The 21,080-nt window shown below is 40.0% G+C and overlaps 1 protein-coding gene across 2 annotated transcripts in view; it reads left to right on the forward strand.

Moving 5' to 3' along the window:
- Nucleotides 1-20,554, forward strand: part of WDR75 (WD repeat domain 75) — a 47,749-nt gene extending 27,195 nt beyond the window's left edge. The window contains exons 18-22 of one of the 2 annotated variants that reach the window (XM_066345565.1): nt 212-271; nt 2,228-2,374; nt 2,692-2,780; nt 3,197-3,421; nt 19,605-20,554. In XM_066345565.1, coding sequence (XP_066201662.1) covers nt 212-271; nt 2,228-2,374; nt 2,692-2,780; nt 3,197-3,407 — 507 coding nt within the window. In that variant the 3' untranslated portion in view covers nt 3,408-3,421; nt 19,605-20,554. Of the gene's footprint in view, nt 1-211; nt 272-2,227; nt 2,375-2,691; nt 2,781-3,196; nt 4,097-19,604 lie in introns of those variants that run through there. The other variant, XM_066345564.1, reaches the window with a different exon arrangement.
- The last annotated feature ends 526 nt before the right edge of the window (nt 20,555-21,080 follow it).

Below are 21,080 nucleotides of genomic sequence, written 5' to 3' on the forward strand. Positions count from 1 at the left end.
TAACTTCCTAAAAAATTGTCTAATATGTTCAGTGCAGCAGTATTACTAGTGTGTCTGTGCACCGATTTGATTACCCACACCTTCAAGGTTTTGTAAGTATATGTTTATATGGCAAAACAAAAAATTGACCTCATTTTCTAACTTTAATATCATGTTTAGGTTTGCATGCTGCAATTTATTTTTTGCATTATTGATTGATCTCTCTTTTCAGAGTTTATTAACATTCAGCACAAAGTCTCCAGAAGAGAAACTCACACCAACAAATAAACAGGTATGTTCTAGCCACTCGTGGTACAGACTTCATTGCTTCCCTACAAAAATAGGGTAATCTTTTAGAATGCAACTATGAGGAAAAATGTTTTGTCTGGCCCTAAAATTCAATTAAAAGCCATACTTACAAACTCCTTGAGGCCTGACCTGTGGAGGCAGAGTGGATAGGGTGTCGGCCTGAACACGGAGGTCGCCGGCTCGAGGCCCGGGCTGCCTGGTCAGGGCACGTCCGAGAGGCAGCTGTGAGGCCGTGCTGCCCCGTCTTTCCCTCCTCCCTCTGTAATCAGTAAATACAATCTGAAAAATAAACAAACTACTTGCCTCTTTGGAAGTTTTATTGTTCTTTTAAAATGCAGTTTTAGTTTGTAATATCAGTATTATATGCCTGTGATTTAAAGAGTCAAGTAGTTCTGTAAGACTTTGCAGGAAAAACTTTTTCAATACCACTGCCGCTACCCACAGTCGTTCATATCTCTGAGAAACACATTTGTGTTGCTGATCCTGATTTTTCAGATTTAGGTGTTATCCGTTGACTCTGATCTTTTGAAGTTGAAGTTGTAGCCCTTCCTCACACTACCACTCCACACACATACACAGCACACACATATACCCTTCCTTTTTCCCAGTTTCCCAATATGGATAAATCTTAAAATGGGTCGTGTCAGAATTCATCATTAAACCAAGTAAACACAATCATAGATAAGCCATGTATAAGAGACAGATTGTTTTTTCCTTTGTGACCAACTTTTTCCTCTGGATTGGTAATTATCTTCTCCCTTTATTTGCTTAGTTTTCTATTTCTTACCTACTTCACCCCAAACTTGATTCTAGTTGGGCAAGCCGCCTTATCAGTATTTTCAGACACATCAGGTACTCTTTCAACTCTTGTATAAATTTTTTTTTTTTTTTGTATTTTTTCTGAAGCTGGAAACGGGGAGAGACAGTCAGACAGACTCCCGCATGTGCCCGACCAGGATCCACCCGGCACGCCCACCAGGGGGCGATGCTCTGCCCCTCCGGGGCGTCGCTCTGCGGCGACCAGAGCCACTCTAGTGCCTGGGACAGAGGCCAAGGAGCCATCCCCAGCGCCCGGGCCATCCTTGCTCCAATGGAGCCTTGGCTGCAGGAGGGGAAGAGAGAGACAGAGAGGAAGGAGGGGGTGGGGGTGGAGAAGCAAATGGGCGCTTCTCCTATGTGCCCTGGCCGGGAATCGAACCCGGGTCTCCCACACGCCAGGCCGACGCTCTACCGCTGAGCCAACCGGCCAGGGCTTGTATAAATATTTTTAAGAGCCTTCTGACCTGCTTCCATCTGAACTGGTTGCCCTATAAATCCAGTGCACAGTAATGTTGAATCTGTATTTGCCATGGTTCAGAGGATTTGTTTCACCTTTCCTGTAAGAGAACCCCAGTCCCCCTCTTTCTGCAGTCACTCCCTTTGCTGAAGCTCTTTCAGTTGGGCCATGGGAGTTAAATGTGTAAGACTTTCCATGTTTGGAAATGTTTTTATTTTCTCCTACTTGATTGGTTGAGTATAGATTTCTAGGTTAAAAACATTTTCTCTTAGAACTTTAAAGGTGTTTTTCTCCTGTGTTATAGTTTTGAGTTTTACTAGAAGCCAAATATGATTCTTATTCTTGATCCTTTACTCACTGAATTCATTCAGCAACTTTTTGTGGATCATCTACTATGTCTAAAAGTTTGAGATACATCAGTGAGCAAGTCTCTAAACCAGTTTTGTTTGCAGTTTAACAGGACGATACAGACAAATAACAAGAATGAAATAAGTTAGTATGTGGTACTTTAAGTGATTAGAATTATGAGGAGAGGAATAAGAGATACTGGAAGGTTCTGTAGCTCTTCCATCCCTGACTTTCAGTGACTCTATAGTACTTCTTACTGAGTCAAAGGCAGTTTCTTTTTCCAGATTAATTTCCCTTTGTCTTAAACCCTTATAGCTACTAGCAGAAGAAAGTCTTCCAACAACCCCGTTTTATTTCATACTGGGGAAGCACAGACAACAGCAGGATGAAAAATTAAATGAAACTTTGGAGAATGAACTGGTACAGCTACCCTTAACAGAAAACATACCTGCCATTAGTGAGGTAAGTAATTATTAAAGTATACAATGTGAAACAGATTTAATGTGCTAAAGCACCTTAAATTAGACTTTTTATACATTCAATCTGTAAAAAATAACTTTTGAATAATTACTTATATACTGTGCAACTTTAATATCTAAGCCAAATAGCACAAACTTACGATTTCAAATTATTTGAGGTGAGGGAAGGGGTTGTTTATGTAAATGTAGGAAGGTAGGAATAGATTTTGCTTTGGTTTGGTTTTTCTGTGTGGAAAGCCTGTTGTGTTTGGCTATTGGCATTTAATCTTAGATGAAACTAGTTTTCTGTTTGTACTCCAGCTTCTTCATACGCCGGCCCATGTACTGCCACCTGCTTCTTTCCTGTGCTCCATGTTTATAAATTCACTGCTGTCTAAGAAGACTAAGAGGTAACGGAATTCTTAGAATATGTGTAGCTATCCTGTTTGTGGAAACAGGATGGTTTTTGTTACCCTTTATTGAAATATTCTTCCACTGTATTTCTCTTTATTTTGGATTTAACATGTAGTTAAAGAACATGGGATTATTAAATCAAGTAAATAAAATACATTGAAAATAAGTGTTACAAAAGAGTCTTTTTGTATGTAGGTTATAAGGCTTTGACATATAATTCAAAATGAAACTTTTTGTAAATTTATCTGCTTTTATATAATAGCCCATAATTTTTAAACTGCACAGAATAACAAGATTTTTTATTTACTTTGTCTATATGATTATATTTCTACATAGATAAATTAGAAAGTTTTGTTTTAGAACTATGTATAATTAAATAGTAAGTTTATGTTTTATTCTGTTATTGTTAAAGCACTGAAGAAATTCCTGATGATGTAGATATGGAAGAAGAAAAAGAAAGTGACAGTTCAGATGAAAATGATTTCACTGAAAAGGATCAGAATACCAGTACCACTGATTTGGCAGAAGATGGGGAGGACATTATACATCAGTTGTCAAGGTCTGAAGAAAAAGAACTGAGGAAGCTCAGGAAAGTGGACTACAGCTGGATAGCTGCTCTCTAGCCTCAGAGATGGAGGTGATTTCTTGCACTTCTTTTTTATGTTGATACTCCAGAAATACCTATTTTAATGTAATTTTCTGTTTTTCAAATAAATATTAACAGGATTTATTTTTTAGATACTGATAATATGAAATTGTATTTGCATCATGCTTTCTGTTTTCTGCCTTCATTCATATATATCATTCTTTTGTTGTTGATACTTTTTTTTTTCAAGTTTGACACCAAAGTTTATTTGGGCCAAATGTGATCCAAACTGATAGGTTTTCGATAGTGTTGATTCATATCTCAGTATATTTGTTTCTTTTGAGAAATCTAGAAAATTGATTTAATTATATGTTATTGCACAGATCCCGCTGAGCGTGTTATATAATAATATGGATGACCCAAAATCTGAAAAATTTTAAATTCAAATCATCTGGCCCCAAGCCTTTCAGATAAAGGATTATCCACCATACTTTTAAATATTAATATAATTTTCATGACAGCCTTGGAAGGTAAGACTTGCTGGTATTACTCTGTGTCAGGTCTATGTAATAAGGTATACCTTATAGATACTGTGGGTTCATTTTCAGACCACTGCAAAAATGAGTATTGCAGAAAGATGGTAGTAATTTTTCTTCTGGTGGAAGGTCTTGCCTTAAATTTGTAAAAAACAGTATCTGTGCAGTGCAATAAAATGGGGAATGCTTATATTGAGTCAAAGAACAACTAATTTTTAACCATAGTCCCATTGTTAATAGAAAGGTATCTGTGTCCTCTATATTATGTAAAAGTAGTAAAGTGCCACATTTTCACTTAGTATTTAGAATTTTTCAGTTACCTGATAAACTTCTATAAAACTTCTATAAAAACTATAGTATATAAAAAGTTAATGTAAGGAGGTGGAGTGGGTAAATTCTGAACTCCCCTCCTTCCATGAACACTTTAGCATTACAACTAAATTATATAACAACCATCACTGAGAACCACCTGAATAGCTACCTGCACAGAGTTCCTATAACTAAGGATATAAACAAGTCACATCTAGACAAACAGGGGGTTAGAGACATGTTCCAGGCAGATCCCACATCCACAGTGTGATAGAGAAACGGGAGAGAGAGCTTGGCTGCAAAGGTGCCCCCTTAGAAGTGTTAGGGTCCCAGCCTCACCCCAGGCTTCCCAGACTGGTGCACCTGTGCCAGGAAAAAGTCCCAGTAACATCTGTCTTGGAAAACCAGCAGGGATCAGATTCCAGAGAGACGGGAGAGTCTTAAACAAACTCACTTGCTCCAGCACAGAAGCAGCATCTCTAGAGGCACTGGGGTCATGTGGAGAGGAATTAAGTTGACTAACTCTCAGGCGAAGACTAGGGAAGGGAACCGGGAAGCCTTCGGTAAGGAAGTGCTGGCAGCTACCACTGTTCTTTCACTGAGCTCTTCTCCCACCTAGATGGCATGGTGCAGGCAAGCGAAAACTCAGTTCTCCATTAATCTGCCTGACGCTTTGCCCTGCCCCAGCCAACCCACTCACCCAGCCAGAACCTCTTCTACTGGCCCCACACAAGTGGCAACCAGCCTCAGAGTGCCCTGCAGTCTTTCCCAAAAGCCCACAATCTCCACACAAGTGGAGCCAGCCTCGGCTCACGTTGTAGCTCCTTCCAAGCAGCCTCAAGCCCCGCACAAGTTGCAGCAGGACTCCGCTTGCACTGTAGCTCCCGCCAAGTGGCCCCAAGCCTAGAATAAATGGCATCCAGTCCTGGCTTGCAACATAGCTCCTACCAAGCAGCCCGAACTCAGCACAAATGGCAACTACTGTCGCCTTGCATTGCAGCTCCTACTAAGCATCCCTAAGCCAGACACAAGTGGGGGCCAGCCTCAGACCACACCAGAGCCCTACCTAAACTGCTGCACAACTGATACACCCAACAGGCAGCCTCAGCTGGGACCAGAACCCTACTTAAGCACCTCTTGTTCCATGGAGTCAGTACTCAGAGCCAACCATCCTAAAAATTAACCCCACCCATTGATATGCCTGTGGCAATCAAGGCCCAATTATTGTACATACAACAGGTGAGCACATGGAACCCACATGGGCACCCCTAGACTACCTGACTCAGTTGACCAGGGGATACTGCATCACTGGGCCCCAGAGGACATCAACTACATAAGCCGCTCTCAAGGTGGGATATGTGGTGGGTCTACCAAATACAGTGGTACCTTGAGATATGAATTTAATTCGTTCTGTTACCAAGCTCGTAAGTCAGTCAACTCTGTATATCAAACTGCCGATACCGGACCTGTGCACCAACACACCAAGTAGCAGCAGCTTCCTGAATCACGACTCGTATCTCGGAATTTCGCTCAGATCTTGAACAAAACTACGGACCAAGTCGCAGCTCCTATCTTAAAAAAAAAAAAAAAAAAATACATATGTTGGTCTGTTTGTATCTTAAGGTACCACTGTAACATACAAACACGCACTGGGTAGCTGGAAAATAAATGAACCCTGCATATATGCTGCCTACAACAGACTCACTTCAGATGGAAAAACAGGCTGAAAGTGAAGGGATAGAATAAAATATTTCATACAAATCGAAACAAGAAATCTGAGATAGCAATTCTTGTAGACAAAAATTGTAATGAGACAAGACATAAAGATAAAAGGATCAGCCTGACAAGGCAGTGGTGCAGTGGATAGAGCGTCAGACTAGGACACGGGACCCAGGTGCGAAACCGAGGTCACTGGCTTGAGCGTGGGATCATAGACATGACCCCATGGTCTTTGGCTTGAAACCTAAGGTCACTGGCTTGAGCAAGAGGTCACTCATTCCACTTTAGCCCCTGGTCAAGGCACATATGAGAAAGCAATCAATGAGCAACTAAGGAGCCACAACAAAGAATTGATGTTTCTCTTGCCTGACCTGTGGTGGCGCAGTGGATAAAGCGTCGACCTGGAAATGCTGAAGTCGCCGGTTCGAAACCCTGGGCTTGCCTGGTCAAGGCACATATGGGAGTTGATGCTTCCAGCTCCTCCCCCCTTCTCTCTCTCTGTCTCTCCTCTCTCTCTCTTTCTCTCTCTCTCTGTCTCTCCCTCTCCTCTCTAAAATGAATAAATAAAAATTTTTTAAAAAAATTAAAAAAAAAAAGAATTGATGTTTCTCATCCCCCTTCTTGTCAGTCTGCCCTATCAGCCCTTCTCTTTCTCTAGCTAAAAACAAAAATTTTTTAGACCTCATGAACTTATTAATATTTACAAAGCATTTCACACAAAACAGAATACACATTTTTTCAAGTGCATATGGAATATATTCCAGGATAGACCCTGTATTAAGCCACATAACAAGTCTTAATATTTTTAAGAAATTTAAAATTGTACCACGCATCTTCTCCAATCAATGGAAACTAGAAATCAATTGCAAGAAGAAAACCAGAAAAAAACACTGATATGTGGAGGGTAAACAACATACTAGTAAAGAATCAATGGGTAATGAGGAAATCAAAAGATAAATTAAGAAAAATCCAGAAGCACAATGACTAAAATCTATAGGACACAGCAAAAGCAGTCTATGTTGAAAATTCATAGCAGTAAAATCAGAGCAAAATAAATGAAATAAAGACAAAAGTAGAAAAGATCAATGAAACTAATAGGTTCTTTGAAAAAATAAAATTGATAAACCAATAGCTAGAATAGTCAAGAAAAATTGTAAAATCAGAAATGAAAGCCAAGTAACAGCCAACACCACAGAAAACAAAGGATTATAAGAAAATACTACAAGCAGTTAAACATCAACAATTCGGACAAGCCGGAGGAAATGGATAAATTCCTGGAAACATACAATCCTACAGGACCGAATCAAGAAGATACAGAAAATATGAACAGATCACTAGTAACAAAATGCAATCAGTAATCAAAAAGAACCTTACAACAAATAAAAGTCCTGAACCAAATAACTTCGCAGGTGAATTATACCAAATATTCAAAGACAAATTAATACCTATACTTCCCAAACTCACTCTATGAGGCCAGAATTTCCAATACCAAAACTAGACAAAAATACTGCAAAAAATAAAAATTATATGCCAATATCCCTGATGAACATAGATGCAAAATTCCTCAATAAAATATTAACAAACCAGATTTAGCAAAACATTAAAAGGATCATACACATTAAAAAGATCATATACCTAATCAAGTAGTATTCATTCCAGGGATGCAAGTTTGGCTCAATATCCACAAATCAATGTGAAATATCACATAAACAAAATGAAAGATAAAAATCATATCAATAGATGCAGAAAAAGTTTGACAAGATCCACCCATTTATGATTTAAAAAAAAAAAAAAAAAAACATCAGCAAAGGAAGGATAGGGAATATACCTCAAGATTATATAAAGGCCATATATGATAAACCCATACCTAACATCATAATGGTGAAAAGCTGAAAGTTTTTTACCTAAGATCAAGAATAAGAGAAGGATGCCCAGTCTCACCATTTTTATTCAACATAGTATTGGAAAAGAGTATAGCCACAGAAAACAGACAAGAGTAAGAAATAAAAGACATTTAAATCAGTAAGGAAGAAATAAAATTTTCACCATTTGCAGATGACATGATACTATATATAGAAAACCCTAAAGATTTTACCAAAAAACTATTAGAACTAATAAATGAATTCAGTAAAGTTGCAGGACACATTCAGAAATTGGTTGCATTTTTATATTATAATAATGAACTATTAGAAAAATGAAGAAAATCTCATAACTGTATCAAGAAAAAAATACCTAGGAATAAATTTTTTAACCAAGTAGGTATAAGATCTGTACTTTGGAAATTATAACACTTTGATAAAAATATTCAAAGAAGACACAAAAATCGAAAGAAATGCCTCTTGACTGAAAAAAGTAATAACTTAAAATGTCTATTTTATCCAAAGTGATATACAGATTCTGTGCAATCATATCAAAATACCAATGGCATTTTTCACAGAACTAGAATAATCCTAACATTTATATGGAACCACAAAAAAACCCAAATATATGAAGCAATATTAAAAACAAAATTGGAGGTAACATGTGACTTGATTTCAAACTAAAATACCACAAAGCTGTAGTAATCAAAAAGTATGGTACTGGCACAAAAATAGGTACTATATCAGTGGAACAGAATAGAGAGCCTAGGGGGAAAAAACACTTATTTGGTCAAACAACCTATGACAAAGAAGGCAAGAATATATAGTGGGGTAAAGACAGGTTCTTCAATAAATGGAATTGGGAAGATGATACAGATTCATGCAAAAAAATGAAACTAGACTACTCTCTTACACAATATACAAAATAAACTTGAAATGAATTAAAGACATATATGTAAGACCTGTCAATGAAAAAATAACTTCTAAACCTGTAAGAATTTTACGAATTTATTTGTGCCAAACTGTCAACAATTGTCAGGAAGCAAAGTCTCAAAGGATTGAGAAAATGTTCCAGCAAATGGCAGTTTCACCACTTATTTTATATAAATACATTAGAATCAGAGGGGAAGATGGAAGGGGTTACATGAAATTGATTGGGGAGGCGGGTGAAGGTAAAGCGGGAAACCTCTGGGGATAGGTAAAAGTGAAAATGCCGAGGTATGTTGTTGAAACGTTTACACAGGCAGGGACAGGACAGTTAACAGTTAATGGTTCACATAATAACAGTGAGGAGTCTGTTGGCTTCTGCTCTGGTGGCATGTCTGGCCTGATGAAGAAGGAAGATGACCCTTACATTCCAAAGGCATGTTATCAGGTGTATTATCATAGATGCAAAGGACAGCAGACAGGCTTGAGTAAAAGCAAGCATTGATCTCTGTTTAAAGGAAGTTCTTCCCTAGGACGTGACTACCCACCATAAACTGCTTTTAGTTAGAAAGGTTTGATTTAAACCATCTTGTGTTTACCTATTTGCAAGGCAACTGTGCAGGCTTTTCCTGAGCTTGTCAGGTTCAGCTCCTGGCCACTTCTTGATTTATTAAAAAAAAATTTTTGTCCACAGACCCAAAGCCATAAAACTCCTAGAAGAAAAGGTAGGCAAAAACTCTGACATTTGTCTGAGCAATATTTTTGAGGGTATGTCTCCTAGGTCAAAGACAACAAAAGCAAAAGTAAACAAATGGGCTTACTTTAAATTAAAACATTTTTGCATCTGAAAGGCCAGTAGCCACAGCCACGGCCACCATCACAGCCACCTGGTCCATGCAGGTTCACATTTGATTCAGACAGACGGTAATGAAACAATGGAGCCAAGAACTGGTGGGCCATTAGCTTTAATCCTAGCTTGCACCGGCGGGCAAGAAATACACACAGTGGGAAAACACTTCCCTTTCCATTCAGGGCTCCCAAAGCCACTGACTTATCCAAGTTTCCTACAATCAAAGGTTTCTACCTCACCACCTTATTCACCTCTGTTCCCCATCTCCTTCTCTCTGCACAAACTGGCTTCTCCTTCAGCACTCCGCCATCTTGGCTGCTTCTCCTCTCCTCCACGTAGCCTTTCTCTGCTCTCCTCCTGCATGGGCTCCTCTGCCCCACTTTATAGTGTAGAAATCAAAACCTTTAATCCAATATACAAACAAGGAATTCTCTGATACAAAGTCACTTATCTGAGGCATAATGGGATTCCTCATAAGAGCGCACCACCCCACATCATGCAACAGTCAAGGGTTTGGGGAAAAGCTTAGTTTTGAAAAGATCTTAGTATTAAAAGGGTGGGAAAGGCTTACTCTTAAAACTAAGCCTTAGGATATAACCACCCTGCCTGCTTACAGCCTGTCCCCCACACCCAATGCAAACTGTAAGCGAGCAAACATATGTATCATATTTACAAACTTATTTGACCCACACCATCCATAAAACAAAAAGGCAGTCTACTCAATGGGAGAAAATATTTTCAAATAATATATATAATAAATGGTCAATATCTAAAATATACAGAACTCATACAATTCAACATTGAAAATACAATTCAATTTAAAAATGGGCAGTGGAAATAGACATTTCTCCAAAATGGACATACAGATGGCTAACAGATGTGAAAAGATATGCTCAACATCACTAATCATCAGAGAAATATAAATGAAAACTACAATGAAATATCAGCACACACCTGTCAGAATGGCTGTTACCAAAAAAATAAAAGGAATAAGGTTTGGCAAGTGTTGGACAAATGAGTTTGCAAAATTTGTATTTTTTGAGTTTGCTCACTTTTATTGTTAAAAATGGCTCTGGGCAGCAGCAGGTATACTGGTCTGTGAAATTGCAAATTACCTTCCTGCTTGGGAAGGGCCGTTGTTTTGCTAATGTTTGCTGGAGGAGAGGTTTTCAGTTCAGAAAGTTTTGAAAAGGGACGAGAAGAAGAAGAGGCAGAGAGAAGCCATGTTTTGTAGGGAGAGCAGAGAGAATGCAGAGTGCTGATGAAGAAGCCAGTTTGTGCAGGGAGGAGAAGGGGTGCAGATGGGGAACCAGAGCTGAGGGGCTCTGTGAGCTCCACTGAGACTGGTGGGGCCTTTGATTCTAGGAGGAACCGGAGAAGATTCTCCTGGTTGTGGAACCGGATAATGTGTCAGGGCTTTGGGAGTTTGGAATGAGTGAAGAGGGAAAAGTTTTCCCTGTGTGGTGCTCGTTGGCCGGTGCGAGACTTTAATAAAGGAATGGCCACCATTTTGGGGCTCCACTATTGCTTTACCATCTCCCCGAATCCAGTGAGAACCTGCATGTGCATGGCCACGACAGCAACGACTACTGGCCATAAAGCAAGGATGCAAAAGAAAACCCTCATTCGGTGTTGGTGTGATTGTAAACTAGTCCCACCACTACGGAAAACAGTGTGGAGATTCCTCAAAAATATAAAAACAGAACCACCATATGACCCAGTACTTCCAGGTATTTATCCAGAGAAATTAAAAACACTAATTGTAAGGCCAGTGGCCATCACCATGGCCATGCAGGTTCTCATTGGATTTGGGCAGATGGTAAAGGAACTGTGGAGCCAGAAACTGGTGGACCATTTCGTTTATTAAAGTCTCATAATGGCAGACAAGCAAACAGGCAGGGAAGATCGCTTCCCTTTCTCTCTCCGGATTCTCCCGAACTCACAGGCCCCCACCAGCCTCAGCAGTATTGGAGCCCATCGTCACTCTCCAGCAAAATAGGCTGGATGGAAATACCCCTACTCGGGCAAACAATTGCTCCTCCCCATGGTGGCAGGCAGTCCACAATTTACAATCTGCTGCCCTGAGGGCAAGCACCCCAGCCCCCCACGACCATACACAAGTGGCGCTGCCCAGTGCCAATGCAAAAGACAAGCAAGCAAACCTAAATGCATTTTTCTGCCCGACAACTAATTCAAAAAGATATATAAACTTCTACATTGATTGCAGCTTTATTTACAATAGCAAAAATATGGAAGCAACCTAGGTGTCCATATATGAACAGATAAAGAAGATGTGGAATATATATATTATATATATGATGGAATGTTACTCAGCCATAAAAAAACAATAAAAATCCATTTACGATAACATAGATCAACCTAGAGAGTATAATTCTAAGTGAAATAAGTCAGAGAAGGTCAAATACTATATGATCTCACTTATATTTGGAATCTAAAATAAGTAAACAAAAAAAAAAACAAAATAGAAACAAACTCATAGATACAAAGAATAAACTGATGATTGCCACATAGGAGGGAGGTGGGGGTTGGTGAAAAAGGTGAAAGGAATTAAGTACAAATCACCAGTTATAAAATTAGTCATAAAATACAACATAGGGAATATAGTCAATAATACTGTAATAACTGTATGGTGTCAGATGGGTACTGGACTACCATCATTTCATCAGGTAGGTAAATGTATAATCACTATGTTGTACACCTGAAACTGCTATAATATATGTCAAATATTTTTAAATAGATTTTAAAAAAGAAACTTTTAAAACATTTTAAAAAATACAGTAAAATGTACTAATCATAAGAGTACATCTCAAGGAATGTTCATAAAATTGCTGCAAATGGCTTTTTAGTGCATTTTGAGTCAGTATTCAAGTAAGGCCTTTATAGCTAGATTGAGATGTAACTCACTATATAAGTCACCCATTTAAAATGTATAATACAGTAGTGTTTTTTTAAGAATATTCAGTTGTACATCATCACCACCATTAACTTGAGAACATTCTCATCACCCGAAAACTCAATAGTTACCCTCCATTTCTCTCAGCCTACCTACCTACCTCATGCTCAAGGCAACCACTACTATTTCTGTCTCTATAGACGTGCCAATCCTGGGCATTGCATATAAATGGAATCATACAGTATGTGGTCTTCTGTTACTGGTTTCTTTCACTTAGCGCCCATGCTGTAGCATGTATCAGTACTTAATTCCTTATTGTTTTCTTTTCTCCTGGGTATATACCTAGAAGTAGAAGTACTAAGTCACTTGGTAACTAACTCTGTTTAACCCTTTGAAGAACCACAAGACTGTTTTACAAAGCAGCTGCACCATTTCACATTATTTCATTATGTGGGGCCGAAACTGTTTCACAGTCTGATCTATACATTTAGGTACCTTTACAGGGTTTGTTTTTGAGGCTAGTCTTTAAGGTTTATTCTGATTAAGGAAGGACTCTCTTTCAGCTGTCTCTTTTCCTGGTTCCTTCTGGTGAACTAGCTGTTTGTGGTTTAGATTATTGCTCTTATGAAGCTACTGGCATCCTCTAAACTTCTTACCACCAAACTCACCATTGTTTTCAAGAGCACTCTTAGGCTTGAGTTTAACTCTGTTTCAAAGCCAGAGCTCTCTATTCTTATGGACTTCCACCCCCAAGGGGTGGGACATATTGCCATAATTACAAACAAATTTTGTTATTTTTTTATATTCAGACACTGATGTGGGTACCTCCAAGTTTAAGAAACACTTATATTTTGCAGTTAGTTATAAAAAAGGCTATTTACTTTCAAATCAAAAGACTTAAAGTGAATTTGAAACACGTCTTTTGAAAATAGTGATTATTATATAATCTTAATAATTGCTTTGTCAGTGTGGATCTAATTACTTTTTCTAAAAAGTTGATCATTCATACTAAATTATTCTAATTCCTCCTCCAATATAAATTTCTTTTTTCCAAAGACAACTATATAGATAAATGGGAGATAGCCACTCTAGTCCGTAAAATCTGGACTTCTGTTCTAAAGATCTGTAATGCTGTGTAAGGCTGGTGGCTGTGGCCATCCAGATTCGCATTGAATGTGGACACATAGTAAAGGAACTGTGGAGCCAGAAAATGGTGGGCCATTCTATTTATTAGAATCTTGCAACGGGGTTTGAGCAAGCAGACAGGGAAGACTGCTTCTCTCTCTCAGGGCTGACTAGTAAACAGGGTAGGGGGGATCCCTTTCTCTGGCAAACAGTAGCAAAAAATGGCCCCTCCCAATGGCAGCAAGCAATCTGCAATCTACAATCTGCCGCCCTGAGAGCAAGCACCTGCAGCCTTACATAGACTATACACACATGGTGCTGCCCTGTGCTCATGCACCAGTCAGGCAAAATGCAAGCAAGCCTAACACACTTGTTTGCCCAACATACTGTTTCTCAGTTCTTTTTCCACAGAAAACTGGTTCCATCATAGTAAATGAACCCATAAAGATTGTTCACCTTCTGTCCTCCCTCATTTCTCTAATTTATCACGGCATGAACTCATGACTTGGTGCTCTCACTAGTGCAGCCTGTACTTCAGGAAGTATACACTCTCCACGCACTGGGGGATGGACCACATGTTAACCACCTACTATGTGCCATGCATTTCACATGCATTATACTTTCTCTACATCGACTCCATATGTCCGGGATTTACCTCAATTTTACAAATGAGGAAACTCACCAGAGAGCCAGTAAATTCTATCTCAATCACTGAGCTCTCAAGAAGTGGGGCTAAGACATGAATCCTTCTTTGTCAAATCCCAAATCCTGTGCTCTTTCTGAGCACATTGTCTCCCAGACACTTAAGGCTGCTAGTCAGTATTACAAAGGTATGATTAGGGGGCAATTTTTATCAGCAAACAATGGACAGCTCAGATTTAGGGCTGGTCCCAGCTGCAGACAAAAGCTAGTGAGCATTGTGACTTGGCTAAAGTCCTTTCTTTATTCTGAGTTTCTGCCCCCTCATTTGTAAAATGAAGTGCTCCCTCCCCCATGTAAATGGTTTTGGTTGTCTGCCTATTATATAGTGCTATTACATTTCAAATATAAGAAAGTGTATAAAATGTGGATATTGTATGAGATTATGCACTTGAATATGTGCAAAATTTTAATAGAAAATCTAGGCTAATTGAATGACTGCATATTAATTAGAATAGGCTCATTGTCAATGTGCTTCAATAAAGTCCTTATTTGTTTTTTTCCATTATAATACACATGCACCCAGTATAGAAATTATAGAATATGTTGTTAACGTTGTGCATAATATATCTTAAATAATTTCAGGTCTTCGTACTATGACTATAGTGGTGCCTTTAACAGAAACCTATTAAACTAAGCATAACTATTAGGTTTAAATTAATGAAGTCCTATAAATGGCACTATGAGGCTGTATTATCTGAACTATTACTTCTGAAAATGGTGTTTTTCTCTGTTACCCATCAGGCTTCTTGATAGCCATGAAAATCACAAAATTATCTTACATCCAAGTCAAAGTTCTGATAACACCACACAATCCTCAATGAAATGGTAAAGATAAGACCCAGGAAGGATTTGGGATCCCAGGTAAATAATGTATCATTGAAATGAAAAGGAAGTGGGAGTGGAAGTAACTGGATGTGATAGTAGTACACCAGAATAGAATCAACCAGAGAGAGAGAGATAATCAGTGAGTAGATTGCTCAAACTGTTTTTATTTTTCTAAAATCATTTACAAACAACTTATTCTCTGAATCACAGTTTCTTCATCTGAATTGTAGAATTAGATGAAATAATCTCTTCCAGCTCTGGTACTCTGTGACCACAAGACCGTGTTAGAAGCCAGAGTGGTATGTTATAGCCCGCCCCTCACACCCCAGACCCCCAAATGCCAAGAACCTGGTCTTGCAAGTACTAAATCTCTGGAGTTTTATATAAATACCTAAAGTTGTAGCTATCTTAGTTTGCCATCTTTAGGCATGACACACCTCTAGCTTGGAAACTCCTTAGGAGATCAGAGCACATAGTTCTCAAAAAGAAATAATCAGACATGAAAGTGCACCACTTCCGCCCATTGTCATGGTAGGTTTTGATAATCCTTGTTATTCCATGGTGCCTACTGAAAACAAGCACTTGAAATGGAAATATGGCTGTTATATCCTAGCTCACTTAGGAAGATAAATTTAAGCCCTTGTTCCCGCAGAAACGCCTGTCTGCAGTTATGAAATTTGAGTTCATTTGTCCAGCTTTATTTGGTGAGCAGGTCTCATGCCAGAAAGGGAGACCACTAACTCCAGCTCTCCCTTTTAGTAGCACTGCGCTCGTATTGTTTATTTGAGGCCTTAGTTTGTTCATCGCTAAAATAAGTGAGCTGTGTTTCATTAGATCAGGGGTCCCCAAACTACCGCCCGTGGGCCGCATGCAGCCTCCTGAGGTCATTTATCCGGCCCCTGCCACACTTCCAGAAGGGGCACCTCTTTTATTGGTGGTCAGTGAGAGGAGCACAGGATGCATCCTCATCCTGTGCTCCTAGAGTACTGTATGTGGCAGCCCTGCAAAGCGCAGCATCACTCACGTACAGTACTACTTCCGGTGACGCGGGACACACCGTCACGGCTCTGGAAGCACGTCATATCACTTGTTACGGCTAGCAGTGACAAATATGGAACCGGACATTGACCATCTCATTAGCCAAAAGCAGGCCCATAGTTCCCATTGAAATACTGGTCAGTTTGTTGATTTAAATTTATTTGTTCTTTATTTTAAATATTGTTATTTGTTCCTGTTTTGTTTTTTTACTTTAAAATAAGATATGTGCAGTGTGCATAGGGATTTGTTCATAGTTTTTTTTTATAGTCCTGCCCTCCAACAGTCTGAGGGACAGTGAACTGGCCCCCTGTGTAAAAAGTTTGGGGACCCCTGCATTAGATGGTCCTCTGAGGCCCTTTCCTGACTCTCAAATTGTGATTCTCCGAAGTACACAGAATTCTATTGGTCCTACTCTAAAAAGTATGTGGGACTGATTATTAATTACAGCCTCCTTTGTTGCTGGAGAGAAGAGGAAACAAGAAGCTTAAAAGATTTCATTTCTGAATAAGAACGTAGATCCTGCACCTACTTGGGCTCCAGATGCCCTTAGACTGAATCTCTGCAGACTGTACCCAGGAGAACAGATTAGAGTCAGAACTCCTCATCAGCAACTTCCCCGGAAACTATGACAAAAGTAAGTGGAATGAGGGAGCAGGCTGTGTGACCGACAAGAAGCACTCATATTTGGTTGAATGAAGGAGAAAAGAAAATAAGAGAAGATGGGTTTACTGATTTTACTTATATTCAAAGTCAAGGTGAAAATGAAGGGCCAGGCTTGTCCTATGTAATCAAATCTATTTCCCAGGATCCAAGTACTCCCAGAAACCACTGAGGAGTTATATATTCTACAACACAGGCAGTATGGTCCATGAATTTTAGTCAGGCAGTGGGATAGCTGAAGAAAATTGAGTACAGGTTTTTCAGTCTCAGAGTACGGAGTTCTACTGGGTCTTTGAAGCTACTCCCCACTCCCCACATCTCTCAGTACCAGGAGGGAAGTGTGGCTCGCTTTCTGTTCCACAGTGACTCTTGAAAGCATTGCTGCTTCATCCCTGTGTAAGAGCATATCCTTTGAGATTCATGAGGGACCAATTCTCATTCCTCCTCCCACGGCACTGGCCCCATTCTTGCCAGTCTGCTTGGGACTGCACGCCAGCACCCATTACCTCCAGTTCTTCACTTTCCCCATTCTGTTTGGCATAGGAATGTGTTACACTAAAGTATCTTCAACCTTGACAATGAAATCTCACAGCTTGCACCTTATGCTATATGTGAACCTTATTCTTGGCATTTTTCTTTCACCTCAGTTGCTTACATTTTTTGTTGTTAAATCCTATGTATTGCTGTATGCTATCTTAAGTCTTTGGAAACATTTGAATATAGGGAAATGCAAATATGATATTTGTATATCTTAACAAGTATCATGTCCAACAAGTCCTGTATCTAGCAAAGCAAGTTCCAAATGAAAGTTTAAGAACTGAATAACCAAAGGAATGTTTTAATTTATTAGGTAATATCAATTAAAACAATGAACCAAAGTGAGATTTTTGTTTTATCTCAATTTGCCCAATCTCTCTGGTAACCTGATCGTTTTAGTAACCAGTTCTGCAACCCCCACCTTTCTCAGGTGGACGGGAAGGCAGCGTGTGTATGGTTGCAAACCAGTCTCAACAAGCAGTGGACTATGAGTCTCACTTAGAATTAGGACCAATCTCCTCTCTGAGGCTTCAGTCATCTCTCAACCTCACAGGGTTATTATGAACATTAAATGCGACCATGTATGATAAAACTATTCATAGAAATATAAATTTTAACATTTGTACAAATGTTAAAGCAAGGCAGTTGGCAAATTTAGTCACCTTAGCTAAAATGTATCCCCTTGAACAGCAAAAGGATTTCAATTTTAGTTTAGGGGATGAGATTCAGCAAGAATCAACTTTATCTTGAGGTTAACACATTCATATTGCCAAACATATTGTATCCGCTTTTCAAGTAAGTTCCTTTAAGACAAAAGAAGGTACAAAGTGTAAGCTCTAAAATAAAAAGATTTGATTATCAGTAACAGAAACCAACCCTCTGCTTTTTGAGCTATAGGTAGCAGAGTGAAGTAGAATTCTGAGCGAATCCAATTTATATCATGGAGGTCCAGATCAGCTCTCAGCCCAGCCCGACCTCGCTGAGGAATCACCCTATTTGTTCTTTACAAAACACATATCCAAGATGAAAAGCAGAACCACAGCAGGCTGGTAGCACTTTGGTGGACTGGGACCTACTGTAAAGCTTACCACCTGCAGTAGCACTTACATGGTACTGCTGGAAAAAAAACGTTTAACTTAAATCCAATCATAAGAACACAGACAAGTCTATCGAAATCAAAGGACATTCTGCAAAACAATTTTGGGAAAAAAAAACATTAATAAAGCTAAGGAACCATTGCAGATTGAAGGAGACTAAAAGATATAATAATTAAATACACTGGATAATCCTGGAATAGCTGGGGGAAATACTATAAAGGACATTTTGGGGATACCTGGGGGAAACTGAATATATACAAATTCTAGATATAGGATTATACCAATGTTAAATTTCCTGAAAGTGATAAGTGAATTGTAGTCATGTGTCCATGCTCTTGTTCTTGGGAAATAACATGATGAAATATGGGGGTTGGAAAAAGTAGGTTTGTAGTTGTGAGTATATGAAACACAAAGTTTATTCTTATATTGTTATATATTAATTATTGCATCATTTACCACATGAACAACTATAAACCTGCTGTTTTGCCCACCCTTGTATTTAGGTGTAGAATATGATACAGACCATTTAAAATTCACAGGTAATGTAAATGGTTCAGGAGAAAAAAGATGTGTATGAGATTAGATACATAGACAGACAGGAGCTGCTGGCTGCCTACATCCCTCTGCATATTTATCTTCCTTGTAGCCCTGCCGAGCCTGTTGGTCTAGTTGTTGGAAACAGGTGGAAGACGAGGAGCCCATGGTTTGTCTGGTGCTCATCTGCAGGATTATCTTTGTCATCCCGGTCCTGACCCTAATCTCCACCTGCTGGGCAACCCACATCAGGGATTTTGACAAGCACCTGGTGGCAGGGGTGGGCTCCCTGTTCCTGGGCCCCCTCGGCCTGCAGCCTGTTTCTGGGCCAGGGCGGAGAGGCTGGTGTGCTGGAAGTGCCCTCTGAGGGACCCAGGGCTGCCGCCATTCCATGGCTCTTTACTCTGTCTGTCTGGTCTGGTACCTCTCTCTGGGGGCCTCTGAGTATCCCACCAAGAATTATCTCTGAGGAGGACGGGTGAATGAAAGCTTCTTTGACAATAAAGAATTTCCCTTTTGAACAGGAGTCATCAAAGAGATAGTGATGCTTGTCAACTTTGGGGTTGGCTTATTTTTTTGTTTTTGCTTTTTTCCCCCCCCAGGTTTTTAAATACCCATTGAATAAGCCAAGAAAATGACTGGCTCCACCCTAGGCTCTGCTGCTGCAGTCTCGCCTTTGGAAGATGGAGCTAAAGAGATGATGCTTTGAAGCTTCTGGATTTCATCACCCCTGCAAGCCCCGGAGATTGCAGGTCCCCGAAGCTTCCCCATCATGGAGGCCAAGCCGGGGCTGTGGACCCACCGTGAAGGGCTGCTTTCTATCCTGGCCCTTCCTGACAGGATGGTCTGTCTCTGAGGGGACCTGCGGCTGCTGGGGAAGGAGCCTCCCTGGGGCTGATGGGACACCGCCTGCCTCCCCCTCCCCCTCTGAAACACCCACCCTCACCCAAGGGTGTAACTCCTCAAAAGGCAGCTGATAATTTACAAAAGAACTCTGACTTCCAAGACTTCCAACCTCTGGCCCTTTAACTTGTCACAGCAATCCCTCCAGGCATGGGGGCTTATGGCCTCCCAAGTCCCAGCTGTGTCCCTCCCCTTTCACTTCTCAGTCATTGCATGCTTCTGCCTAGGTCCAGCCCCACAGTCATACGTGTTTTTCTAAACAAAGTGTGTTTGTATATGTAAGCATGTGGCAGACAATTCAGGTCACATCTTGGTCATTATGTCAAAACTATTGAAGTTTTAATATTAATCTTTAATATTTTTTCCTAAATATGCACACGAGATATTCTAGATCAGAGACAGATTTCATGTTGATTCCCTAACTGTAAATACGAAACGTGCTCACCCCCACAGTATTGCAATGAGAGCCAGGTCAAATGTCTTATACAAGTAGCTGGACACTAGATAGGTGTGTAATGACAAAAAGTGAATTTTCTCTCTCTGCATTACAAGAGGAAGGGGGCAGCTGTTTCCTTCCCCTTCTAAGTCCCCTTAGAAATATGAGTCTGAGTCCTGGATCCTTATATTAAAAAAATACCTCTATGTGTCTCAATACCCCCATGTGTCTCAATATTTATGGCCCAGAGATTTCTTCAAGGTCTGGGTTTCAAGTTCTGTCACTAAAGGAGATAGAACCGCTGTCCTGGGGCTTAACCTAGGGGCCTAGTATGTGTTGTAAATATGTGGCTGTCTCAGGGGTAAAAGAGCTATTTTATTATTTCAGATTGATAGGGTAACTCAAGAGTTAGAAATTTGGCCCTGGCCGGTTGACTCAGTGGTAGAGCATCAGCCTGGCGTGTGGATGTCCCGGATTCAATTTCTGGTCACAGCACACAGGAGAAGCGCCCATCTGCTTCTCCACCCTTCCCCCTCTCACTTCTCTCTCTTTCTCTTCTCCCCACCTCCTGCAGCCCTTGCTTGATTAGAATGAGTTGAGCACTAAGGATGGCTCCACGGCCTCCACCTCAGGTGCTTAAAAAAGTGGTTCCAGTTGCAAGGGCCCCAGATGGGCAGAACATCGCCCTCTAATGGCCTTGATGGGTGGATCCCAGTCAGGGCGCATGTGGGATTCTGTC

This window comes from Saccopteryx leptura, chromosome 7 (genome assembly GCF_036850995.1).
Source record: "Saccopteryx leptura isolate mSacLep1 chromosome 7, mSacLep1_pri_phased_curated, whole genome shotgun sequence".
NCBI lineage: Eukaryota > Metazoa > Chordata > Mammalia > Chiroptera > Emballonuridae > Saccopteryx > Saccopteryx leptura.